This window comes from Myotis daubentonii, chromosome 16 (genome assembly GCF_963259705.1).
Source record: "Myotis daubentonii chromosome 16, mMyoDau2.1, whole genome shotgun sequence".
Classification (NCBI taxonomy): domain Eukaryota; kingdom Metazoa; phylum Chordata; class Mammalia; order Chiroptera; family Vespertilionidae; genus Myotis; species Myotis daubentonii.
Window position 1 is genome coordinate 41,053,109 of NC_081855.1, and position 24,222 is coordinate 41,077,330.

A 24,222-nucleotide genomic window follows, 5' to 3' on the forward strand; every position below is an offset into this window, starting at 1 on the left:
TGCGGTTCCGCTCCTAGTAGGAGCTCAACAAATGTTGAATAGGATGAATTTTTAAAGCAATCTGAGTCGTCATGTCAAGGCTGGAGCAAAATGGCACAAAGAAACCTCACTCAGTGGAGGTTTGTCAGCCACCCGTTCCTATCAGGCTCCTGCCAGCACCCCTGCCAGCGACCCTCTCAAACCAGGACCCACAGGTTTGCCGAATCCACCCCCTCTTCTCCCAGCTCACTCACAGCCCAGGCTCCCAGACCAGGAGGAGCCGGTGTTCAGGTGGAATTAGAATGATTGTGCTTTCAAGTGAAATGGAAGCCAGAGGTTCCTCGGAGCGTCTGATTGATGCACGGAAGGGTCCTCAGGGGGAGCTAAGTACCCTGAGTGGGCAGGTTAGGAGCCTGGAGGACCCAGGAACACGATGCCCACAGGTCCAAGCCCCAGGCACAGTCCTGGCTCACAGTTCCAGCAGCCTGTTTGAACAAGCCAGCTGAGCGAGACTCTTCATGGGTCTAGCAAAAAAATACGTTTCTTCCCCAGCCAGCGTGGCTCAGTGGTTGAAACAGGAGGTCACGGTTCAATTCCCAGTCAGGGCACATGCCCAGGTTGCAGGCTTGGTCCCCAGTGGGAGGCATGCAGGAGGTAGCTGATCAATGATTCTCTCTCATCATTGATGTTTCTCTCTCTCTCTCTCTCCCCCTTCATCTCTGAAATCAATAAAAATATATATATTTATTAAAATACGTTTCTTTACGCAGCGCAATTGTCCATTGTTTCAGCGGCTCTGTAGGACGAGCTTGCGCCTGGAAAAGCTTTACTGCATTTGCATGGGAGTTTGCATGGGATCAGGGCGCCATCGATTGGTGGAATGAGTAGGTGCTGAGCTAAGGAATGCCACAGATCTGCAAGCATTTACGGAGCCCTTTCCTATGTGCACGAGGTGGGAAGCTAAGGCAAAGGACCCAGTCACTGGGAAAAGAGAGTCTGCCTGTGTTGGGGAGCCAAGAGTCCCACAGAACAGCCTGGCCAGCATCGGAAAGAGGGCCCAGGGCACAGGCCTCGGGCCAGGCTGGGCTCCAGTCCCGCTCGGCCACATCCATGCTGCGGGCCCTGGACTGAAGACGTTACTCAACTTCTTCCTGTCTCAGCTTCCTTCCATGTGCCAGTCACAGCCGCTTCTGAGTGTTGGATGGAGTGTGTGTGCAGCACTCAGAACAGTTGCTGGCACGATGTCAGTGTTCACTGGATTGACTGCACTATTAAGTGAGATACTATGTGTAAAGTGCTAAGCAGTGCCTGGCACTTACCAAGCACTCAGTAATGTTAATTATTATTATCGTGTTTATTTTTAAGTTATAAGCAGTAGCGTGGCTCAGTTGGTTGAAGTGTTGTCCTGCACACCAAAGGGTTGCCAGTTCGATTCCCGGTCAGGGCACATACCTGTATTTCAGGTTCGATCCCCAGTTGGGGCACATACGGAAGGCAACCGATCGATGTTTCTCTCTTACGTATCTCTCCCTTCCTCTCTCTAAGCATGTCCTAGGGTAAGGATTTAAAAAAAGTTTAGCAGCGTAATACAGTGATCAACATTATTGTCTCATATAGTTTGTGTGGATCGGGGATTTGGCAGCAACGTATAGCTGCACGGCTCTAGTCAGGATTTCTCAAACGGCCAGGACGCGTGCGTGGGCTGCGGGAGGTCTTCACCGTGCTGTGGCGGGCTTCTCCGAGGAGTAACCCGGAGAGCAAGGTGGAGGCCGCGTGGCTTTCATTGTGAAACTCTGTACCACAAGAACCTGTCGGGTACATGGGTCGGCCCTGTTCGTTTTGGGATGAGTTATGCAAGGGTGTGGGTCTGGTAGGGACTCACCCGGGGCCGTCCTGGAGGCTGGCTGCCTCAGTCCTAAACTGTGTGGCTGACTCTGACCTCAAAGAATTTCAGTGAGGAAAACTGAAGGCTAGAGGACTCGGGAATATTTGGTATTATTTTGATTTTTAAGCTAAATCTTAAAGGATATCTTTTACCATTTCTTTTTCTCATATGCCTTGCTTCCATAGTACTTGGAAAGAGAGGAGGGTAGGACTTTTCTAATCATAAGGGGGGTAGGGAAGCAGGGGGAATATGAGGAAGAGTTTAAAAGCAGTGAGCAGGACCTATTTGAGGATTAGCAAAGGGGGAACTGACATTGGGAGGGCAAAAAAAGTCTAGACATAGAGACAGCCTAGCCTGGGCCTGTTCAAGGACAGCCCCCAAAGCCAAGGAAAGGCACTTGAACTAGCGGAACCAGAAGGTAAACGTTAAAGGCATAAGGCTTTGGCCGCCCATGTTCTCAAAGGCCTGCTGGCTTCCTTGATGTGGGGATCTGAGGCTGCATAACGGGTTTCTGAAGGTGAAAAATATTCCCTTCTAAGGGGCACTCACTTCAACGTAAGCCTGCCCCGGCAGGGTCAAGGCAATACCAGGAAACGGACTTGAATAGCTTCCTTTTATCAGGATAGGAAGCTCCAGTTGATAAGAGAGTTGGAATCAAGTGTCCCAGTTGGAGGATGAGCCTCCCAGAGGAAACGTTGGCCTGGGAGATAGTCTGTGTTTACTCAGTGTGCCCACGACGTCTGCCGTTTATACAAACTACATCCTCGGCGCAGCTGAAGATAGGCCCGCCTGACCCAGGAAGGCCAGTGTCTGACGTCTCACCAGGCCTGGGAGGAAGTGCCTGCTCGGACCCGCCCAGCCAGGGGGCTCGCAGCTGCGTGCACACGCTGGGGGCAGGGGCCACGCTGCACACCGCTGTGCTGGGCAGGGCCATTCCAGTCGCTAAGTATCTCTTCACGTCCTCCATGGAACCATCTGTTCGCCTCTTCCAGTTACTCAGGTCAGCAGCAGGAGTACCTCATGACCCTCCTAAGACCTGGCTTGGGTCCACTCATCAAGACATTACCAAAGCCCAACATTTGTAGATCCGTGTGGGGTCCCCACGTGCTCCCACTATGATGCTCAATGATCTGCAGCCCTGGCATGCACGGTGCTGCTGAGATGGGTGGCAGGAGTCAGGCATTCCTGGACTTGCGTAGGCACCTTCCCTTGAGTATGACCTTGGCGAGTGCACTTGACTGCTCAGAGCTTCAGTTTTCCCATCTGGTAAATGGGAAGAAGGCTCACCCACGAAAAGCCCTTGGGCAGTGCCTAGCATTTGGGAAGAGCTCACAGACAACGACCACCACCAAGGTCTCATCATTATCCCACGCCTCCTTGTCTTCATCTGAATGTTGTTTCCAGCCCAGAATGCCCTCCCCCCACCCCCCTCTTCCCCTTCTCTTCTTTCAAAGCTCAACTCCAATACCTCCCACCTGCTTCCATGAGGCCCCCCCACTGAGCCAGGCTGGTGGACCTCTCTGACTCCCAAGGCCCTGGGCAGCTGTCCCTGCGGCCCTCCTGGCGCAGATCACTTAGCACAGTGATGACTGGCTGGCCAGGTGGCCTCGCCCACGGTAAACTCCTCGTAAATTCATTCTTCTTTGTGCTCCTCAACGTGGAGCGTAGTGCCCGGCACAAACAGGCACTGCCCACATGCCCAGACCACGCAGAGTTGGGCTTCACAGTCCGCACTTCAGTCCCTCGCCGCGTGGCAGCAGCCCCAGCAGGCTCACTTTTGAGCTGGATCATCTGCTCGTGAAGACTGCAGATGACAGAGGTCCAGGAGGCAGGGGCGGGCGGGGTGGGGGTGGGGAGGAGCTGCTTCCTTTCCCAGAGAGCCTCTCCCTTACAATACAGCAAAACCCTGAATTCACATCAGAAGTAATGCTTTTCCCCAGGGAAGACATTGGGGGCATGATAGCCAGGGAACAGAGGGGTTGCGGCCCAGCCCTTTCTTCTGCCTGCTGAAAAGTCCTGCGTTCGGCCCCAGCCTAGAACCAGCACCTCCAGGAGTTCCCTCGAGCTAAGGAGGGACTTTCACAACCTCAGAGACTCTGGACAAAGTCCAGGATCACCGTGTGAGTCATGGGGTGGAGTGGATGATATAAATTATACATTTGCTTTTTAAAATCCATAAAAAAACACACAACAGTCTCTGGGGCCTGGCTTCAGCCATGTGTCCTAGGCAAGTCACTTCCTGACCAGCAGAAGCGCCCTGGTTCCTCAAAGCGTTTGGTGTGAACCCAGCCTCCCGCCATCTCTGCCCCTTCCTCGCCCTCCCTCTATAGAGCCTCTTGGTTTCCTTAGCACGATGGAGTCTGCCTCGTAGAGTCTCAGGCTGGTTCCTTTGGCCCTCACACTAGCCAGGAGCTGCCACTGCCCACCTGAATCACCACAGCCACCTCCACGCTGCTCTTCTCAGCTGCTGTTTCTCTTCTCTCCATCGTCTCCTGGGCCCCAGTGCCAGGTGGATGGTCCTGAAACAGCGCACCTGTCACCCATCACCTGCTTGAAAGTAGGCCAGTGCTACCCTGGCTGGTGTGGCTCAGTTGGTTGAGCGTTGTCCCCTGCACCGAAAGGCTACCTGTTCAATTCCCCATCAGGGAATAAAGTCTCCACATCATCACTGGGAATCCAAACCCTTCCCAACCTGACTCCACCAGGCCTCTTCAACCTCACTGGTTGGTTCTAATCAAACCGGCTCCCACGCTGTCCCCAGCACAGGCCAGAAGCATGCCCTCTCAGGCTGTTCCACCTGCCTGGATGCACTTCCTCATTCCTTTCCTTGTGACCAAAGCATTCCAGACTCCTGTCCACTTCCCGTGGATTGGCCCAGGAAAGAGCCGCTCGCTCCAAGCACTTGACATGTGGCTAGTGACCCCGAGGAACTTCGTAATTGTGTATTTTATTTCATTTTAATTAAGTTAAATTTGATGACTCAGTACATTTAGAACAATTCGATTTTGTGATTCTACTTTTTCAACTGTATGTTTTATGAAATCTAAATACAGACCAGATATCTTCAGTGAAAATTTAGCATCCGAATTGGGATTCCTGCAAATGTAAAATGCACCCCGAATTTTAACACTCACTATAAAAGCAAGACTGTGCTATAGCTCTCAATCTTCATATTGATTACATGTTGAAATGACATTGGGTTTGGTAAACTATATTGTTAAAATCAATTTCACTTTTTTCTTTTTACTCTTCTAATGCAGCTACTGGAAAATTTAAAAGTACATATGTGATTCGCATTATATATTTTTTCTTTTAAATATCTTTATTGATTTTATTTTAGAGATAGAGGAAGGGAGAGGAAGAGAGAAAAACATCGATCGGTTGTCTCCCGTACTCTCTCTGACTGGGGACTGAACCTGCAAACCTGGGCATGTGCCCTGACCAGAAACTGAACCAGCGACCTTTTGGTGTAGAAAACGATGCTCAACCAACTGCGCCACACAGCCATGCTCCAGACTCTAGATTCCTGAAGCAGTTATCAGTATAGTTCATTTAAAACTGAGTATATGCAACTTTGCTTTTGTTAATCTTTATTTTTATATAACAAAATCATTAATTGCTCTTAATCACCAATGGTTAGCAGCAAATGCTATAATTATCTGACCTATTTTGGGCCAGGCACTTTGCTAGGCACTTTACATGTTATCACACTTGATCTTCTCAGCAACCCAGGAGCTGACATGGGAGTTTCTGACATTACTTGACCTGGGAGCCAGCCTGCCAGTCTGACAAAATCTACATGGACCATGTCCCCGTGCCAGCGGGTGAACCTTTACCGCTTAACGGTGCACTCAACCAGCGGACACACCCTGGCGTATGGACTGAGGCAAAGGCTAGGTCTACACACCGTGACATGTGACACTACCTGGCCAGCTGGCCAGGACTGTGGTTCCTGGAAGCAGCAGGTCCAAGCTTGCTGATCAGCCGAGTGTTCCAAGAGAATGAAAACTCCTGCCACTGGCTTGGAAGCAGAAGATTTTAAGATACAGGAATCAATTTCTGAGATTCTGCAGACTGAAACTTCCCTGGATAAACAGGATCTAAGTTAAGGCACTCTTACTGTTTCCGGCAAGAGGCAGCCCATTTATGGGCAGTACAACATAAAAAGTATCCCTCATCTTTAATAGCTGCGAGGGAACATAAAAGAGAGGGACTGAGCAGGATGTTTTGAATTTCTCGGAAAGAATCTCAGATTTACAGGCAAAGCCTTGCACTCAGTGTTATATAAATAGTCTGCCTGTATGCAGGCGATGCAGTAAGCGAGGTGCAAGTGTTCCTGTGCGTGCTGGTGTGTGGCTTTAAGACAGCACCGGCTTCTGGCTGTGGATTAATCAAGTGAGGTCACAGCTGGTCAACAGCAGCTCATGGATCTTTCTCGGAGGCTGAGAAAAATAGCCAGTAATTAAAGTCATGTTTTCCATTAATAACAACAACAGAAAACCCTACCAACAATGCGATTCCACATGTCTAGTTTCATGCAAAACTTTCCACATGAGAGGCTTATTCTGGTAAGGGCACCATCAATATTCATTACAAAAAACACACACACACGAGTGGCCTTTTCATATCTAGCTCACCTGAAGGGGAAGTCGGGGGCTTATGCACCATGCAAATACTGCCAGAAGCTTGGCTCCTCTTATGTCTACATCAACCACCTGGAACGCTTTACAAACCAGAAGCTGAGCTCAAAGTACGGAACATTTTACCAGAATCAGCCTGCGGGCTGGTAAACGTCCAGATGGCAGTCCGCCTAAAGGGGCTGGAAAAACAGACCAACCAACCAACAAAAGCACCGGGCTCTTCGGTGCCTCGTGGTTAAGGACAGGTCGCTCCCGGTCTCTATAGTTGGAACTTCATACCCCTGGGCATTTGGGGCGCTAGGACAATTTGGACATCTCAGAAAGAGCACTGGATTCAGAGTCAAAAGAGGGAGCTTCTAGTCCTGGCCCTGCAATTGGCCAGGCGGAGTGAGGCTTTGAGGGTGTCACTCAAACTTCTGTTCCCCTCAGCCTCCTCCTGTGTGGATGGGAGGAAGGTTAACCCTGGGTTTTCCTAATCAGGCTGTTGTGGGCAGAGAATGAGATAAAGCAGGTCAAAGAGCTTTGGGGCATTTAAAACATTACACAAATGCCGGGGATTTGTATTATGGGAGGGGTAGGGAATTCTCTTCCTTTTCTGAAGGTGGGGAAAGCCTGTGCTTGTTTTATCTGCAAGAAAGGATTAGAAGCTACCGATTTTACGTAGATGATGAGACAGAACACAATTGTGTACCAAGAACCTGCATATGTCATTAGAAAACTAGAGGCCCCATGCAAGGAATTCATGCAAGAGGAGGCCTTCCTTCCCTCCGGCTGCCGGCACCGGCTTCCCTCTGGCACCCGGGACCCGGGCTTCCCCCAAGAACGGAAGGCCGTCAGGAAGGACGTGGGGTCTAATTAGCATATTATGCTTTTATTATTATAGATTAACACAAGGTTTAACCACTAGGTAATGTCACTGATTTTTAAATAAACATATGTCAATGGGTGTGGTCAAATCCTGAGTAGTCAGTAGTCACCTTGGCAAGAGGAACCCTTGTTTAAATAATCTTTCCTATCATTCAGAAAAACATTTAACTCCTCTTTTGGAATTGTTCCGAGAGCCTCTGGCACATTTGTAGAATATGTCTTAGGGTGACAAAGATTTTGTCCTTTGTGGATAATAATGACTACGTAAATAGCACGAAGCATAAATGTTGGTAAATGAGCTAAGTAATGCCATTTTTTTATTTACTCTGAAAAAAGTCTGTGACTGTAAGATAGGAAGCCTATCTTTCTTTTAGTTCCAACAGAGCAGTCACAAATAGATTTCAGGAATGGGCAGAATTGTTGCAAAGGGCTTGTTGTATCCTAAGGCGATGACATTAGAGGAGAAAAGCCATTGGGATGTATTTCTACATTTGTCGTCACACCTTCATTATTCATCTGGCTAAACTGGCTTCTAGAAAGGGCATTGCAACTAACCAACTGCTCAATCATTATATCACAGCTTCTTGGGGCTTCTGAATCCCTCATTTGCATTTGAATTAACTGCCTAGCAATACAAATGTTTCCAATGAATTAACATCTGGGGGCTAGTGGAAATATACACCCAGTGGATTCAATTCTAATCAATAGATTCTCTACTCCCTTAAAAAGTTTAGATTTTTTTTTTTCAGTTATGAAAAGTATCTGAAAAAGTATCACTAATATCATTAATCTGCTAGAGTAGATTTGCTTTTGATGCAAATAATTTAAATTGCTATTATTATTTTAAAACAAACACAATCGCCCTTTTATTCATGAATATTGCACACTGTGGGCACTTCAGTGTTAAATGATGCCAATGACTTTCCTTTCGTGGAAATTATTATTTTACCTACCTCATTTGTTTTATTGTGATAAAATTCACACATCTAATTCATTATTTGGTCATTTTAAAGTGAACAGTTTGTGGTATTTAGTAGTACATTCACAGTGTTCTGCAACCAGCACTCCTATCTAGTTCCTAAACATTTTCATCACCCCAAAAGGAAACCCTGGACCCACGAAGCAGCCATTCCCCATTCTCCCCTCCTCGTAGTCCTTGGCAACTACTTATCTGCTGTTCCGATGGGTTGGCCTATTCTGGCCATTTCATATAAACGGAACACCACAATATGTGGCCTTTTATATAGCATCATGCTTCCAGGGTTCATCCATGTTGTAGCATGTCAGTACTTCATCCCTTTTATGGCTGAACAATTCCACAGCATGGATGTACTACATGTGTCTATCCATTCATCCACTGATGGATATATGGGTTGTTCTCACCTTATGGCTATTCTAAATAATGCTGCCATGAACATAGGTATACGATTTTTTTCTTTGAATGCCTGTTTTCCATTCTTTTGGCTATCTACCCAGAAGTGGAATTGCCGGGCCTTATGGCAGTGCTATGTTTAATTTTCTGAGAAAGCACCAAACCTCTAACTCGTTTTTACACTTACAATCTCAAGGTGGCTTAATTACCAGACAGAAGCAGTTCGACTCCTGCAGTCAAACCCAGGCTGGGCTCAAAGAGGTCTCTCTTTCAGAAACACTGAGCCAAGCCTGTTCCAACGGTTACAGGCAGGGCTGTGAACAGCTTTCTCTGCTGCTCTACAAGTCACAGCACGAACTGGCTGGGCAGGAATGCCTTCCTGCCTCCTAGGCATCCTTGCTCCCTCCATTATGTTGCACACAGGCTTTTGGAAAAGAAAAAAATAGTTAACTACCTAACTCCCAGGCTTCCCTCCTACCATTTTTGTAGAATTCAGACGAGAATCTAGTAGACACGTAGACACGCTGCTTGGCAGCCAATGATAGGCCCCTGTCCTGGGCAACGTTAGTCCTTCCCTGGTTGGAGGACAGAGCCTCCCAAATACCAGTGAGACAAGAGAAGGGAAGACTTTTTACCACAGCCCAGAGGTTCTGACCCTGTCAACCCATAGACACCACGCTGAACCTACCCCACTGTGTATATTGTAGATTGTCTACCCTATGGGCTTGGCCAGGACAATGGGCGATAGTCCTACTAGAGGCATTGTTTACTGCAGCCAGTATACTGAGTCATGAGGCCATTAAACCAACCCCGACAGTAACTGATTAGCACTGATTTATTTATTTTTTTAAATTTAAACCTGTTTCATGAGCTTCTCAGATGGCTGACCTCTTACCTCAACAGCCTAACACATCGGTAGTTTCTGAGCTACAGGAGCTGGAATCAAGGAGCATTATTGGTAGCACTGCCCAAAACAGAGACAGACCAAAACGCCTGTTTTCATTTGAAAGTAAACACTGAGAATAAAGACGTCGGTTTCCGGGGTCCTTGCTAGCAGTCTGCCAGCCCAGCTGTCACTTGCTGCTGGTCTCCTGGCAGCCCCTTCAGGTGTCCTGGCCTGAATCTACTGTTAGGACAGAAAAAAAGTCCCTGGGCTGATCATATCCTCTGTCATCTGGCAGGAAACCTAGCGTTTGCCTGCTCCCGTCCCGGGTCTGTTTGCTTATCTGCTTCCTTGTAGGGAAGAGCCTGCATCACAGTGTCCGGTTTAGGGGGATTTTCACTATGACCTCACCCTGCTGCAGCCAGCATCCACTGGTCTCTGCGCCGCAGCTCGCAGCTCGCAGCTCGGGAGGGAATCCACATTCATGAGGCATTAACCCAGGCCCCCTAGCACATCTCAGATGAACTCCAACTCCAGTTCTTTCTCAATCGGGGAAGCGTGGGAGGGACGGCCTCCCAGGGGTCCGAGAATGCCAAAAAGAGCAGGGCTGGCGGCTTGACGAGGTTTGGTTATTGTGCAGGGCTTGGGAGAGCAGGATGCCACGGAACCACCGTAAGAAAGTGCACTAAAACCCACCTAGGCTCGCGCCCCGCTGTTTGAATCACATTCCAGCCCACGGCTTGGAAGTGAGGCGCGCCCCCGGCGGTCACCTGACCACAGCGGGGGCGCGCACGCGAGCCACAGCGTGACTGGCCGGCCCGGGGCGGGAGGCGAGGAGGACGGCGCTGCGTGCGTGCGCGCGCGTCCCCGGGAGCCGGCGTGCGCGTGCGCGTCCGCGCCGCGGGGCCACCGCCCCTCCCGGGCCCGCCCTTCTTCCCTCCCTCCCCTGCTCGCCCGGCCCGCCCTGCCCGGCCCGCCCTGCTCGTCAGTTCGCTCCTTCCCTCCCTCCCCCGGCGCGCTCCGGCCGCCGCAGCGCTCCCCGCCCTCGAGCCGCGGTGCCGGAGTCGCCCGGCGCCCGAAGAAGAGGTGGAGGGAGCCGGAGAGGCCCGCCGAGGCGGCGGCGGCGGCGGCAAGATGGCGGACTTCCTGCCGTCGCGGTCCGTGCTGTCCGTGTGCTTCCCCGGCTGCGTGCTGACGAGCGGCGAGGCCGAGCAGCAGCGCAAGTCCAAGGAGATTGACAAATGCCTGTCCCGGGAGAAGACCTACGTGAAGCGGCTGGTGAAGATCCTGCTGCTGGGCGCGGGCGAGAGCGGCAAGTCCACCTTCCTGAAGCAGATGCGGATCATCCACGGGCAGGACTTCGACGAGCGCGCGCGCGGGGAGTTCCGCCCCACCATCTACAGCAACGTGATCAAAGGTGCGGGGCGGGGGTCGGCGCGGGGGGCCGGGGGCCGGGCCCCGGGGGGGGGCGCGCGGGGCGGGCACCGCCCTCGGTCCCGGGCTCGGTCCCGGGCGGGAGGACCGGGCCCAGCGGGCGGGCGAGAAGGGGGCGCGCCCAGGGCACCGCTCCTGCCGCGCGGGGTGCCCCGGTCCCCACGGAGAGGGAATGCCCTCGGGCTCCCCGCTTTCCTTCGCGCTGCCCGGGTTGGGGGGCACGGCTGGTCTCCCACCCCGCCCTCCGCCGGGGAAGCGAGGAGAGCCGGCTGCCCCGATGAGGCAGGAAGACCCGGGAGCCAGCCCCAGACCCTCCACCCCCACCCGGGCCCGGCGCTGCCGGCCCGGCCTCCCCGCCCCTGGTGGGGGACCCGAGTCACATGGGGTCGGCCCGCTCCCGGCTCCCTGCTTCCCGGGCGCCTCCTGAGCTGGGAGCTCTGCGACCGTCGCGATCGGGAAACTTTTTTGCCGAGACGCGTCAAGGGCAAAGGGTGACCGTGCCTGGGTCCTGCTGGACAAGGATATGAAACTTGAGGGTGTCATGTTTGCTGCGCAGGTACCGGGGAGAGCAGACCCGTTATAGTTTAAAAAAATTAGCATCCGTGGTTTCTCGGCCGAGTCAGGGCTGGGCAGGATGTTTGCCTGTGATCACTATGCACACGTTCCTCTCCCTCCCTCTCCTCTCTCTCTCTCTCTTAATAATTTGAGGGGGTGCACACCACAACTTGCTTCAATTCTTTAAATGAAATTGTGCATTGGTATAAAGAACCTTTGACCTAAAAAGGGTGTGGAGCCTGTACAGGTAGCCCATGAATCAGTGTCAGCTTGGATCGTCGACTCTGCTACTTGACATTACTTTAAAAATTAAAGTTATACGTTGTTCTTCAGTGGAACATGCACAGGACTTTTACTTCTGGGATTTCAAGGGATTAGAGAAGATGGCTTTCGTTTTGCCATTTGAGCGATAAGCAGCACTTGTTTTTCTTAGCACCAGATATTTTCTGTTTTAGAAGACGTTTTGGCAAACTTGAGATACAGAGTCTGGTCCTTCAGGTGCATCCAGATTCTCTTTATTTCATCCGGGTAGCAGTTATCTAGGAGTTTGCGACAGGTTTCAAGTCTTTTCAGCATTTTTTAATGGAATTTGTTTGTTTGGGAAGTACTTAAGCAGCTCCTTTGGGTCACTTTTTCTCCCAGAACTGAGTAGAGGAAAACTGGGTGTGTGTGTATGTAGTGGGGGGAGGGGGGGGGTGGTTAATGTCTGAGAAGAGCACTAGTGGGGAGCTCCCAGACCACAGTGAGCTCCCAGCCTAGCACCACTGCAGTTAAGCCGTGCAAAACAGCTGTATTTATCCTATCTTAATGTTTAGCACGAAAGTAATTAAGGTCTCTTTCAAGGCCTCAGACTCCACCTTGCCAATTCTTAATTCAAGGTACCTTTGTATCCTGATGTAGCTGAATTCAGGAATTATGTCAATGAATAGAGTTGACATGTTAGCTGATTATGAGCCAGGTAAATACCTGGTTCTTACATGTGCCCATTTTGAGCATTGAATATGAGATGCAGTAAGTCACTAGACATCTACTTTTTTGAGTTGGCATGATCAGAAAATTGACAGCACAACAGTTTTTCAGTTATCCAAACAAATGAGTTCTTGATAGTTATGTGACTGTTTGATGGACCAAAGATGACAGTGTAGTGATAGTGGGCTTGAACTAATCTCTGTGAGTTGAAATCTCGGTTTTTATCTTTTTTTTGCATTTGGTCTTTCTTTTAGGGAACTCTAATGCCATCCTGTGACTCATACTGACGTGAAGCTTGACATGCTTTTTTGAGTTTTGAATGTGTTCCTAAAAGACTCAGTGTTGGATTAAGCAGGATACTTAGGGACCAAATAACCTGGCATTTCGTAAATGAATGTCTTTTTGAGGGGCTCAGAAAATCTTGGTTGCAGCGTTTTCTTCAGAGCCTGGACATCGGTCTGTGCAGCTTTTTTTTTTTTTCCTCTTGTGACTGACTACCTTCTACCTCAGAAGTTATTTTATAAATTAGAACATGTTAAAATCCTTCAGAAAGAGCAGTTGTTTAATAGTACATGCTTTTCAAGGCTCTGATTTTATGACTGTACATAACTTAGCTTTTTTAAACTCCGAGAAGTTACAGGTGTCTGTTTTGATGTTGGTCTCCCTCTTTGGAGGAGGTAGGTCTGGAGTAGTAAAGAATTTTAAGAAAATAATCCTGGAATAGAATCTTTGAGAATCTAATGATTTCTATCAAACTTACTTTCTTTTCTTTTTTTTTTTTAACCAAGGTATGAGGGTGCTGGTAGATGCTCGAGAGAAGCTTCATATTCCTTGGGGAGATAACTCAAATCAACTCAATGGAGACAAGATGATGTCATTTGATACCCGTTCCCCCTTGGTGGCCCAGGGACTGGTGGAAACTCGAGTTTTTTTACAATATCTTCCTGCTATAAGAGCGTTATGGGCAGACAGCGGCATACAGAATGCCTATGACCGACGTCGAGAATTTCAACTGGTAAGAGATTTGTTAAAATGCTGTGATTTATTTTAATGACATTTATTATCTGAGAGTTACACACCCTTTTCACTGACTTCCACAATGTAATATATCTGTGCAGAATTTTAGCCTCAGAAATTGGGGTTGCTATATAGATGAGCTGTTTACTAGCAAGGTAAAAATAAGGTAAACCCCATAGATTTGGTGAAGCTGTGATAGTTAATTGATCATTTTTCCTTTTTGAAAGTAAGATAACAATTTTCGTAAGCACTGCTACGCTTTCTCTGCTTTGGAAAATAATTACCTCTCTATTAAAGCAATAATATTCATCCTTCTTTTTAAAAAAATCAACCTTTTACTCTTGGACTAAGAGTTCAATAACTGAACTAGGTTCAACTGTGCTATTTGGTCTTTAAAAGTATTCATTTTTTATGATACAGATTAATAGAGTAACAGATTAAAGTCCTTAATAATCTTTAACAGTCATTGTGCTTTTCATACATTTGCATGTGTATTTTTTTAAGGCTTCTAAGCACATTTTACAAAATGAATTTTTTATTTTTTCAAAGAAAAATTTCTGGACCAACTAAGTGGGTGTCCTATTCCATTTGGGCTGTAATAACAAACTACGATAGACTTAAAAACAACAGAAATGCATTTCTCACATTAGAGGTTGGGAAGGTCAAGATCAGGGTGCTGGCAGATTCAGTGTCTAGTGAGGGCCCACTTCCTGGTTCATAAATGGCCACCTTCCTGCTACGTCCTCACTTGGCTAAAATGTATCTTTTTAACAAACAAACAGAAATCTTAGTTATTTTATCTAAGTTATTAGGTATCTGTTTTACATGGGAAGCACCTAAGTTTTATATTTATTTTTTCTACTTTGTCTTAAACAAGAACATAAAACTTTGTAGCTGTTACAGAGGGTGGAAGAGAAAGGATCCGATCTAGGTTAAAGATACAAAAGTAATAACTAAGATAGATTTTTGTTTAAATCAAGTGGTTTGTCATTTAATTGTGAATGCTTTGATTGTATTCTGGGTTTTATTTGTCAAAGACTGGAAAGATCCCAGGAATGATAGCAATCTAGACTGTATACAATTTGGAGCTAAGATCTGAAGTGTTATTGTACTATGATCAAAATAAAGGGACATTTTGAGTAAAACTGCTTAGAATGTTGTTTGGTGTTGTCACTGGCATTAAAGCCATCCATATTTATGGGTGTGGCTACAAAATGACGTACAGCCAGCAGTCTTTGCCATTATAGTTTGTACTCAGAAGCAGTCTTAGCTCTAAGAAGTTCTAAAAAAGTGTTATGTTAACTTTGTATAAAACTGATACTTAGATCTGTCTCTGAATTATGGCTCTCATGTGTGTCATACAGTCTAGCACTTGGCTATGTGCTATTTTGTATAGTTCTCTTCTTTGGTGTGTGTGTGTGTGTCTTGTCAAGTAATTTGTCCATTAATGGAAGGCAGAGATTACCTCACAATATTGTGAAAATTGAGTAGCTGGCAACATTATATGTTGGAAATTATTAATTTAACTTAACAAGTGACCTCCATCCAGTTCTCAGACTTGTAGTTAACTTTTGTCCTTTGGTCAGTATCTATCTATCTATATATATTCTATATATATAAAAGGCTAATATGCAAAGTGTCCCCATGGGAGTTCAACCAGGGGTTCTATCGCTCACTATGACGTGTGCTGACCACCAGGGGGTGGCACAGAATGAAGTAAGGCTCCAGCCAGCAGCTGGGGAAGGGAGGCCCCGACTGGCAGCCAGAAGGAAGGCCCTGGCCAGCAGCCGAAAGGCCCCGATCAGCCCTGATCACTGGCCAGGCCTAGGGACCCTACCCATGCACAGATTTCGTGTACCTGGCCTCTAGTTTGTTGTATGAGTTTTGGTAGTCTTGCATAAGTTCCTCCCCACAACCCCTTCTCATCTCCCTTCACCCTCTCTCCTGCTTTTAAGTGCTGCTTATTCTCCTTCTGAATTCATTTTCCCAACAAACCACACTTTCCACTCTTAAATTTTTTCAGGATGTTATCTTTCCAGGTCAGGGAAGAAATGCCATCTGTAATAGCATGCAGTTCATATTGACTGAATGAATAAACGACTGTACTCTAAAGTTCTCTGTGGGAAAGTTCCATAAGTCCATTTAATTGAAGGTGGGCTTCACTGGCACTTCTTGAATTTGGACATTCACCTCTTACTGTCTCATATCAAGACTGTCTTGTCATCATTGTTGAGAAAGCATTCCTAAGTATTTGCCATTAAGAACAAATAGCTAAAAACCACTTAGGATGAGGATCTGCATGTTCTTGACTTGAGCCAGCTGATGCTTCAGGAGCAAAGAAGACATTGGGCAGGAGAGACAAGTTCTAGAAATACAATTTTCCTGATAAAAAGTAGACACACAAGAAAAGAGGGACAGGGCAAAGATATAATTTTAAACTCCTGGAGCACATGGATTCCCCCCCCACCCCCCCGGCCCCTCCGCCCCTATATATTCTTGGCATTGTTAATGGTATCTGGTGCTCAACTATTAATGATTCTCATACTTTTTGGATGCTCTGTGGTGCTTGACATAGTGTCAGGCACTGGGAAGGCACTTGGCTCATTAAAAATTTTCCTCCAAAGTCATATTCGGTTCCTTCTCTTGTCTACATACAGCCATTCCCCAAGTTCTGTCTTTTCTATCCCTGCAACATCTCTTGCATCCACTCATTTCCTCCTCTACATTTTTGTTCTAGTACCTCTTGCTTGGATTCCCAGGTAATCTTGGTCATATACAACATGGGTTTGCTCAGAAAGTTTTGCTCATCCTCTATTGCCTAAAGAACAAGAGTTCAGCCTCTTTATTTGATTCAAAACTAGCTAGCTTACCTATGATTCCAACAATATATTCAATATAGCTTATTTGACTACTGCACACGTCTTACAACACCTCAATTCCCACATCCCCTGATGATCTGCTTTCACGGCTCTCTTCACAAAGTCCCTCTGTCAGGGTTTTTAAGTACTGTGTCTGTTCATTAGGTCCTCCCCTTCACTTAGAACAGTGGTAATCAAATTTTAATGTGACTAAATGTACTCCATAGACTCCTTAAATCAGATTCACTGGAATGCTTGCTTAATACAAAGCTAAACAGATTCCAAGACATCATCACAAGAGGATCTGATTCAGGAATCTGGGAGGGGACCCAGTGATCTGTATTTTTAGCAGACAGCCATTGGCAATTTGGATGAATTTGTTCCTTGGCCACACTGAAGAACAGTGCTTAGGATCAAAGCTTTCCCCATGGTCCCGGCTGGAATGCCCCTGCCCGTGCTCTCTGTGGTATGCTTGTGTTCTAACCCTCACATGTGTTCGAGTTATTTGCATTCTTGTTTGGCTCTCCCACTGAAGTAGAGGCTCCTTTGGTATGACTTGTTTGTCTTTTTCTCTCTCACTAGCATAAGACCTGACATTTATTTTATTCCCTCATTTTTTAGACATACTGAATTAATAAGGTTATTTTTTTAAAAAAATAAACATCTCACATTAAGTTCCTTCCAGAAAATATGAATTATTTTTGTATTTTAATTGGTTAATTTTCCAGGAGATGGGAAGTCCTTGTGTTGCAGAATAATTTTTCTTTTTTGCAGTGTTTAATAATGTATATTCTTGAATCTTGGATAGAAAGAGTAAACAGGGGAAATGAGAGGTAAAATTGGCTATTTTTGTTTTAACTAACAATTGATTATTAAACTTATTAATGCAAATTGAAAGGAAAAGAAAATGTGTCGGTTTGTTAAGCCTCTCTGTGGCTTTTTTGCTTCAGATGAATGACTGCCCTGTTACTAGTTTTTGGGGCAAGGGATAGGATAGTGATATCACAGCGTAGGTTTTCAGCAGTCCAGTCGTTTGTTAGTAATTACTTTGGGTGCAAACATGAATGTTTTTTTCCCCCCCGAGTTCTCAAAGGCAAACATTTCCTTTTCTGGTTAGTTTCATTATGGGTAAGCTAAGTAGCTTACTGTGGAAAAAGAATTTAATCTGTTGTTATAGCTTAAGGGACCGTTCTAGTTCTTATACACTAGCACACTGAGGATAATACCTACATCCTAAGAAGTGGTCTCTGTTGGTACTGGGTTAAATGTTTGTAATGCTCAGTTTTGGCTATGCATTCACTGCAGCCTGCCACTGCATTGAGGAGACACCCTCTCTTACGTGACAATAGTTAGGGAATTTGGTAAGCTAGATGACTAAAGAGATGGGAGTCCAGCGTTGGCTAGGAAATGAAACAACTGGAGGTATGTAGTAAAACTAAGAAAATAACTAGGGATTACTGCCAATTAAATTTTTTGGTTTTTTAATATATAGTTACTTATTCAGAAATATAAGCAAACTTTGTAGACTTGGGTATACGGACAGGAAAGTGTGTGACACTGGGAGGAATACTCTAGAGCAGTGGTTCTCAACCTTCCTAATGCCACGACCCTTTAATACAGTTCCTCATGTTGTGGTTACCCTACCATAAAATTATTTTCGTTGCTACTTCATAACTGTAATTTTGCTACTGTAAACAATATGTAATTATATATGTGTTTTCCGATGGTCTTAGGCGACCCCTGTGAAAGGGTCGTTCGACCCCCAAAGGGGTCGTGACCCACAGGTTGAGAACTGCTGCTCTAGAGCTTCCTAATTTCTAGAAACAATTTAACTTGTCAGCATTAATACAACTTCCTGTAATAACCAGTCTTTCTTTTTTTTAAAAAAATATATTTTTATTGATTTCAGAGAGGAGGGGAGAGAAATAGAGAGATAGAAACATCAAGATGAGAGAGAATCATTGATCGGCTGCCTCCTGATTGATTGCCCCCTACTGTGGATCAAGCCCACAACCCGGGCATGTGCCCTTGACTGGAATCGAGCCTGGGACCCTTCCGTCCGTAGGCCACCGCTCTATCCACTGAGCTAAACCAGCTAGGGCAACCAGTCTTTTTTTGCAATCCCTAAAACCAAGCTGTTTTCTTTGTTATCATGGTACCTTCAGTTAGATGTAATTTTTCTTAAGTAGTACAGTTTGTACTTGACATAGTTACACTTCTCCAAGCTGATGGGGTAGTTTATTCTGTGTAACAAAGTAGCTATTTAATATCATGTATTGGCTGCTGAAAAGAGCTGAGTGCTAAGTAAGAACTTCAGGTTGGAGTAAAATATTTATTTTCACTGTAGCATAGATTTGAAATACTATAGAGTTAGAAGCTTTGGTTTATTCTTTGACACTAATTTGGATTTGCTTTAGCAAATGAATCAATTTCTGCTTTCAGTTGTAAAGTATAACCATGTTCCTGTTGGAGAAGGATTCAGTTCATTTTCTTTATGAATAAAAGCAAAACAGGACTTTGACTTCAAGTTGCTAGATACTGATTGTCTACTGGTTCTAGGCTTAGAGTTAAATATTTCAGCCTATATAAGATAAGGATTACATATAACATTAGAGGTTGTAGAGATTTTAAAATTCAGGTCTCTATGGGTAGGATTTCTTGTTGGTGAATTTGATCAAATGTCAGAGTGGTTACATTTTTTCCAAACCTTGGAAGCCCAGAGCTATAGTACTGTTTACATTAAAAAACAAAAATGTTTTTAGCATGTACTTATACAAAACAACTTTCTGAGATTGTGTGTGAACATGTATGTATGTATGTATACATAAGTATATGTCTTGATGTGTTTTGTTATATTGATATGTTCATGTCCATATATCTTATATTTTGGGGTGGGAGAGTAGAAACTTGACTGGCTATGAGATTTGTGGGCTCCCCGTGCTGAAAGGGGGATTGTAAAATACTTTGCTGGTTTCTGTATTACACTTTTATTGCTAAACAAAGCTAGTGATAACAGTAATTTATGCTGCTCTGAAAATGTTTATTAAACAACTAAGGGATGGAGCAAGGAAATCATTTTGTTAGGAAAACTAGATGTTAGTTTCAGAATTTCTACTAGAGTGTGGACCTAACCCAGGAGAAAGCTTTGTGAGCTCACTTTTAAGGAAAGCATAGCATGATGACCGAAGGAGTCCCTGGCTTGAATATTCCCTGTTGACCCTCCTCAGATAGGCAGCAGCCCAACCAAGTTGAGGTATCTCGTCATATTAGCCCCAAACAGGTGCTGATTTCTTTCTCCAGAGAATGAATTCAAGTGCTGATAATTCTATCACATTTTAATACTTTATGTTTTATCAGAATGCCTTTGTACTTTTCAAAGCTCTGTCACATACACTATCATGCAATCCTTAAAAACAAAACACAGAAATAGAAAATGTGTTATTGTTCCCACTTCACAGATGAAAAAATTCAGATGCAGAGAGAGGTTCCTTAAAGCTTTGAATCACAGAACCAGTAAATAATAGAGTGGACACTGGAACCCAGACCAACTCGTGGCCCACAGCACTAGCCACTAAACTATCTTGCACGCACTCCAATGTTATATTCATGGAGCATTCTCTTCTTTTATTCCCAGACTCTCTGACCAACACCCATACACTCAAATATTACCACTCCTCTCATAAGTTCTAGCACATTATTAAATATGTATAAGGTTTTCTTAAGAATACATAACATTGCACTGATATTCATACAGTTTTTTATATTCTGAACTTCCATAATACTCTTGTGCCATTTCTTTTTTATTGTATTAACTTAGGTTATACTTGAGATATAAATAAACTTAAATGACATTTAATAGTAAATGTATTAACTTAGAGTGGCACAGTTCGTCCTAACCACTATTCATCATTGGAAAGGCTGTTTGAATCCTCACCTCCTTGAATACTAAATGTACTACTAGTCATCCTCTACTGATGTTCCATTAGTGAGCATGGTTCTTATTTATTTTTATTTTATTTTTTGTGAACATGTTTTTCTTTTTAACTTTTATTGATTTTTAGAGAGAGAGGAAGGGAGAGAGAGAAACATTGATTTTGTTGTTCCACTTATTTATGCATTGATTGATTGCCTCTTACATGTGCCCTGACCAGAGATCAAACTCACAACCTTGGTATATTTTGAAGATGCTCTAACCAACTGAGCTACCTGGCCAGGACAATGAACCCTGAAAAAGAATGTTTAATGGCAACCAGTTATCTGAAAGGCAGCCATATATTTTTCTAGGAAAGTGTCATTTGGAAATTAGCACATATCTGGTATATAGTTGCTCTTGGTTTGGAGAAGGGGATATCAGAACACTATTATTATTTTTATGAGCTCCTTTGCAGTGTTGCTCAGATAATTGTCACAGTTCTCATACTATTGAGCATTCCAGATTGCAGTTTGTTGCACATTTTTGTTATAGTTAGAAACTATATTTTTATGTGCATGTTTCTGAAAATTAAGTGATTTTTATTTCCTTGCTTGAAAGTACTTCATTTTTTTTCTAGTTACATGATACAATTCACTTTTATGTATATGGTAAATATATATATTTTGCAAGATGCCTTTTTTCGAGACAGTTTGTTCCATCCACATTAGCAGAGCATTATTAGAATGGGTTTATACAGATCAAGGAAATTGTTTTGTTTTGAGAACTGGACTAAAGTTACCATCTTCTGCACTGATAGTAGTTGTTCATCTTAATCTTTCAAATTTAATCTCTCTTCTTGGGCAAAACAAATTTTTAAAAATTTAAATCACTTTGGTGAGTGTACTTTTTCATCCCAACTACTCTACAACAGATTTAGAATACTTGAGTAGAATTACTTTTCCTTGATTTATTTTGGTTTTGGTCTCAATCATAAGACCTGTGTACTTGGTTTTGCTACATGAAACTTTACTTTGTATCTTCCAAACAAATTAGAAAATAACCATGTTCAAATGTATTGATTTATTTTGCATATTGTAAAACATTTAGAAATGATTTTAATGTGATAGCCTTAAGATTTGATACGGTTTTCTACAATGCCATGAGATAAAGTGGAACTTTAAATGGCCAGCCAGAAATCGTGTCCTGGCTGTGCCACTCACTGTGTGAGCTTGAGCAAGTCCCTCAGCATCTCTGAATTTCTGCAACTGAAAATTGGGAACTATCCAAGGACCTACTGTTACTAATTTTTGTAGGGATTACATGAGATAATCCATGTAAAGGACTTTAGTGCAGTGCCTGACACATATTAACCATATTATTAATATTAGCCATATGCACGTAAACCATATGTAGCTTTTTAAAAAATAAAACACTGTAAGCTTTTATTTGATTCATTCTTTGAGCTTGCTTACCAATATAAAAAATTCTGAATTCTAAATAATGCAGAATATGGCTTCCATTCTCATTAGACCACATGTTGTCTAATAAAGGCAGTACTTCTGAGAGAGATTTGAGGTTTTCATTGCTACATTGGTTTTTGCTGTCTTCTCATGTCACTTTGCTTGATTTTCCATCTAATGTGTAGTCGATTTAGCCAAATCCTTAGCTTCCTGCCCCTTACTTAGTGTGGTGAGATACCTTTGGCATAGGTGCAGGTGCTCTGCTGTCTCCTTCCCTCTCCCTCCTTTGTCTCTGTGGCAACCCTCCACCCTCACCTAATGTGCTCCTTCCCTTTCTGCCATTCCCTGTGCCCATGGTGGGCAGAGGCTTTGTGAGTACCACTCAAGTTAAAGAGGGTATTTGGGTTTCTTTTTCCAAGGTAAAAAAAAAAAAAATCCATATATTTATAAAATACAAAATTATTTTCTTTTTAAGATTTCACGTACTTTTATGAGATTTTAGGACTTCTGACCTTTATATATAAAAACCAACTAAAACAGTCTAATAGAGAATTTCTACTTTTTCTCATGGAGCAAAATAAACAAATTTCAAATTTGTTCCCCTAAAGAAAAATTTTTTATTGACTTTGGCATTTAAAAAACGATGTTAGCCAATGAGCAAAACTTTTACACCCCCCTGCCCCAAATAGTTTTACAGTGTCTTTGGGTTTTTTGAGCTGGAGCAGCTGCATGTATCCTGTTAATAGGACATTTCTCTTTTAACTCTTCTAGAAAGGTTAAAGAAAAAGAGCTGGAATAATGAATAATTGGTGCTGAGAGACTTTTACTTTCCTTTTCAGTAAAACTCATGGAAGATACTAACAGTGAACAAAGGGACTGGGTTTTTGCTAGAGATTTACCCACATTATTATTGCCTGGCCAACTGTGTGCTACACAAGGCCTAATAAATAAGAAGATAGACATGATTATACTTTAGACAAGTTGCTATTCAAATGTAAGATGGTCTCTAAACTCATTTTTATTGATTTTTTTAAAAAAACCTAATGGATAATTGAATGCTATATGCTGCAAATACTTTTCATTTTAGTTGAAATCATTAAAAAGAGTAATATGATTTAGCTTATTGAGTTAAGATATTGCAATGTAAATGATTTGCTATTTTTAACTGTTATTACTTTGCCACATTTGCAGTAAAACTGTCTTTATTAGCTACAGCTTCAAAAATGATAGGGACTTAAAATTGTTACCATATAGATGATATACATTTTAATCCTGGACTAGGGCAGAGAGAATTATATTTGCTTAATTTTTTCCTTGACCTTTTAAGTTATGTTATGATCAAATGTTGCAACCAATTAGAAGGTTTTCACCTGTTGTATAGCATTTTGCACATTTGGCCTTAATGTAAAATATCTTTCTTTTGTAAAAGAAGGCTCTTTATTAAAAAAAAACTTTTATTCTGTAGAAATGCATTATTTGATAGAATAAATATGTCCATCTGATGGTTTCCTATTTACTTATATTTTATACTATATGCAAGTATTAAGGTTTAGAGCATGACTTTGAGTATGTATTTTCATTATGATCATTTGAATTCTTTTCTCTTCATGTGAAAATTGAAGAGCAAATGTAAAAGTCTATGAGGGTAAGAAAGCCTTGGGGAGCAAATTTCAAGGGTTCAGTTATTATTTATTTAACAAGTCTGATAAATCAACTTGTCAACTGGCAGCTTTCAGCAGCCTTTGGTAGCATGTCCTTGAACACCTAATACTGAGCAGGCATTTGTTTTAGGCTGGGTATTTGCTAGTGAACCAAATGACAATAATCTCTGATTTCATTCATCTTAGTGTTAGTTGGAGGAACTTACATTACAAACAATCCCATATGTGATAAGTGCTCTGAAGGAAAAGAAAAGGAACCTGTGACAAAACAAGAGGATGGTTTGAAGAGATGGACATTTAAGTTACGACCCCATGGGTGAGAAAGGGTCAGCCAGGCGAGGAGAGGGAAGAGTTTGACGGGCAGAAAGAGTACCATGTATGCAGGACCTAAGGTGCGGAAAGCTTGCTGGAGTGTGGAGATTGGAGGGAAGTGAGGAGAGCAGTCAGTCAGTAAATACTCATCAAAAAACCTTTCTCCTGTTCTGAATGCTAAGCAGTTCCAGAGCTAGGTGGTAGCCATTGAGATGTAGGGACGACAGTGGATTCAAGGTAAAAAAGTCATTGGGGTTCTGACAGATTGGATATGAGGTGAGGGAGAGAGGCATATGTTAAAAGTAACTCTGGTTTCTGGTTTTAACAACCGGGTGGATGGTGCTTTTTGCTGAAATGAAAAGACTGTAAGAAAAGAATTTGAGTGGGAAGATTAAGACTTTAATTGGGCATATCAGG

The 24,222-nt window shown here is 44.0% G+C and overlaps 1 protein-coding gene across 2 annotated transcripts in view; it reads left to right on the forward strand.

The window, feature by feature from the left end:
- The first annotated feature begins 10,583 nt into the window (after positions 1 to 10,583).
- Positions 10,584 to 24,222, forward strand: part of GNA13 (G protein subunit alpha 13) — a 30,369-nt gene continuing 16,730 nt past the window's right edge. Inside the window, exons 1-2 of one of the 2 annotated variants that reach the window (XM_059670080.1) lie at positions 10,584 to 11,043; positions 13,373 to 13,599. In XM_059670080.1, the coding sequence (XP_059526063.1) occupies positions 10,761 to 11,043; positions 13,373 to 13,599 (510 nt within the window). In that variant the 5' untranslated portion in view covers positions 10,584 to 10,760. The remainder of the gene's footprint in view (positions 11,044 to 13,372; positions 13,600 to 24,222) is intronic. The other variant, XM_059670079.1, reaches the window with a different exon arrangement.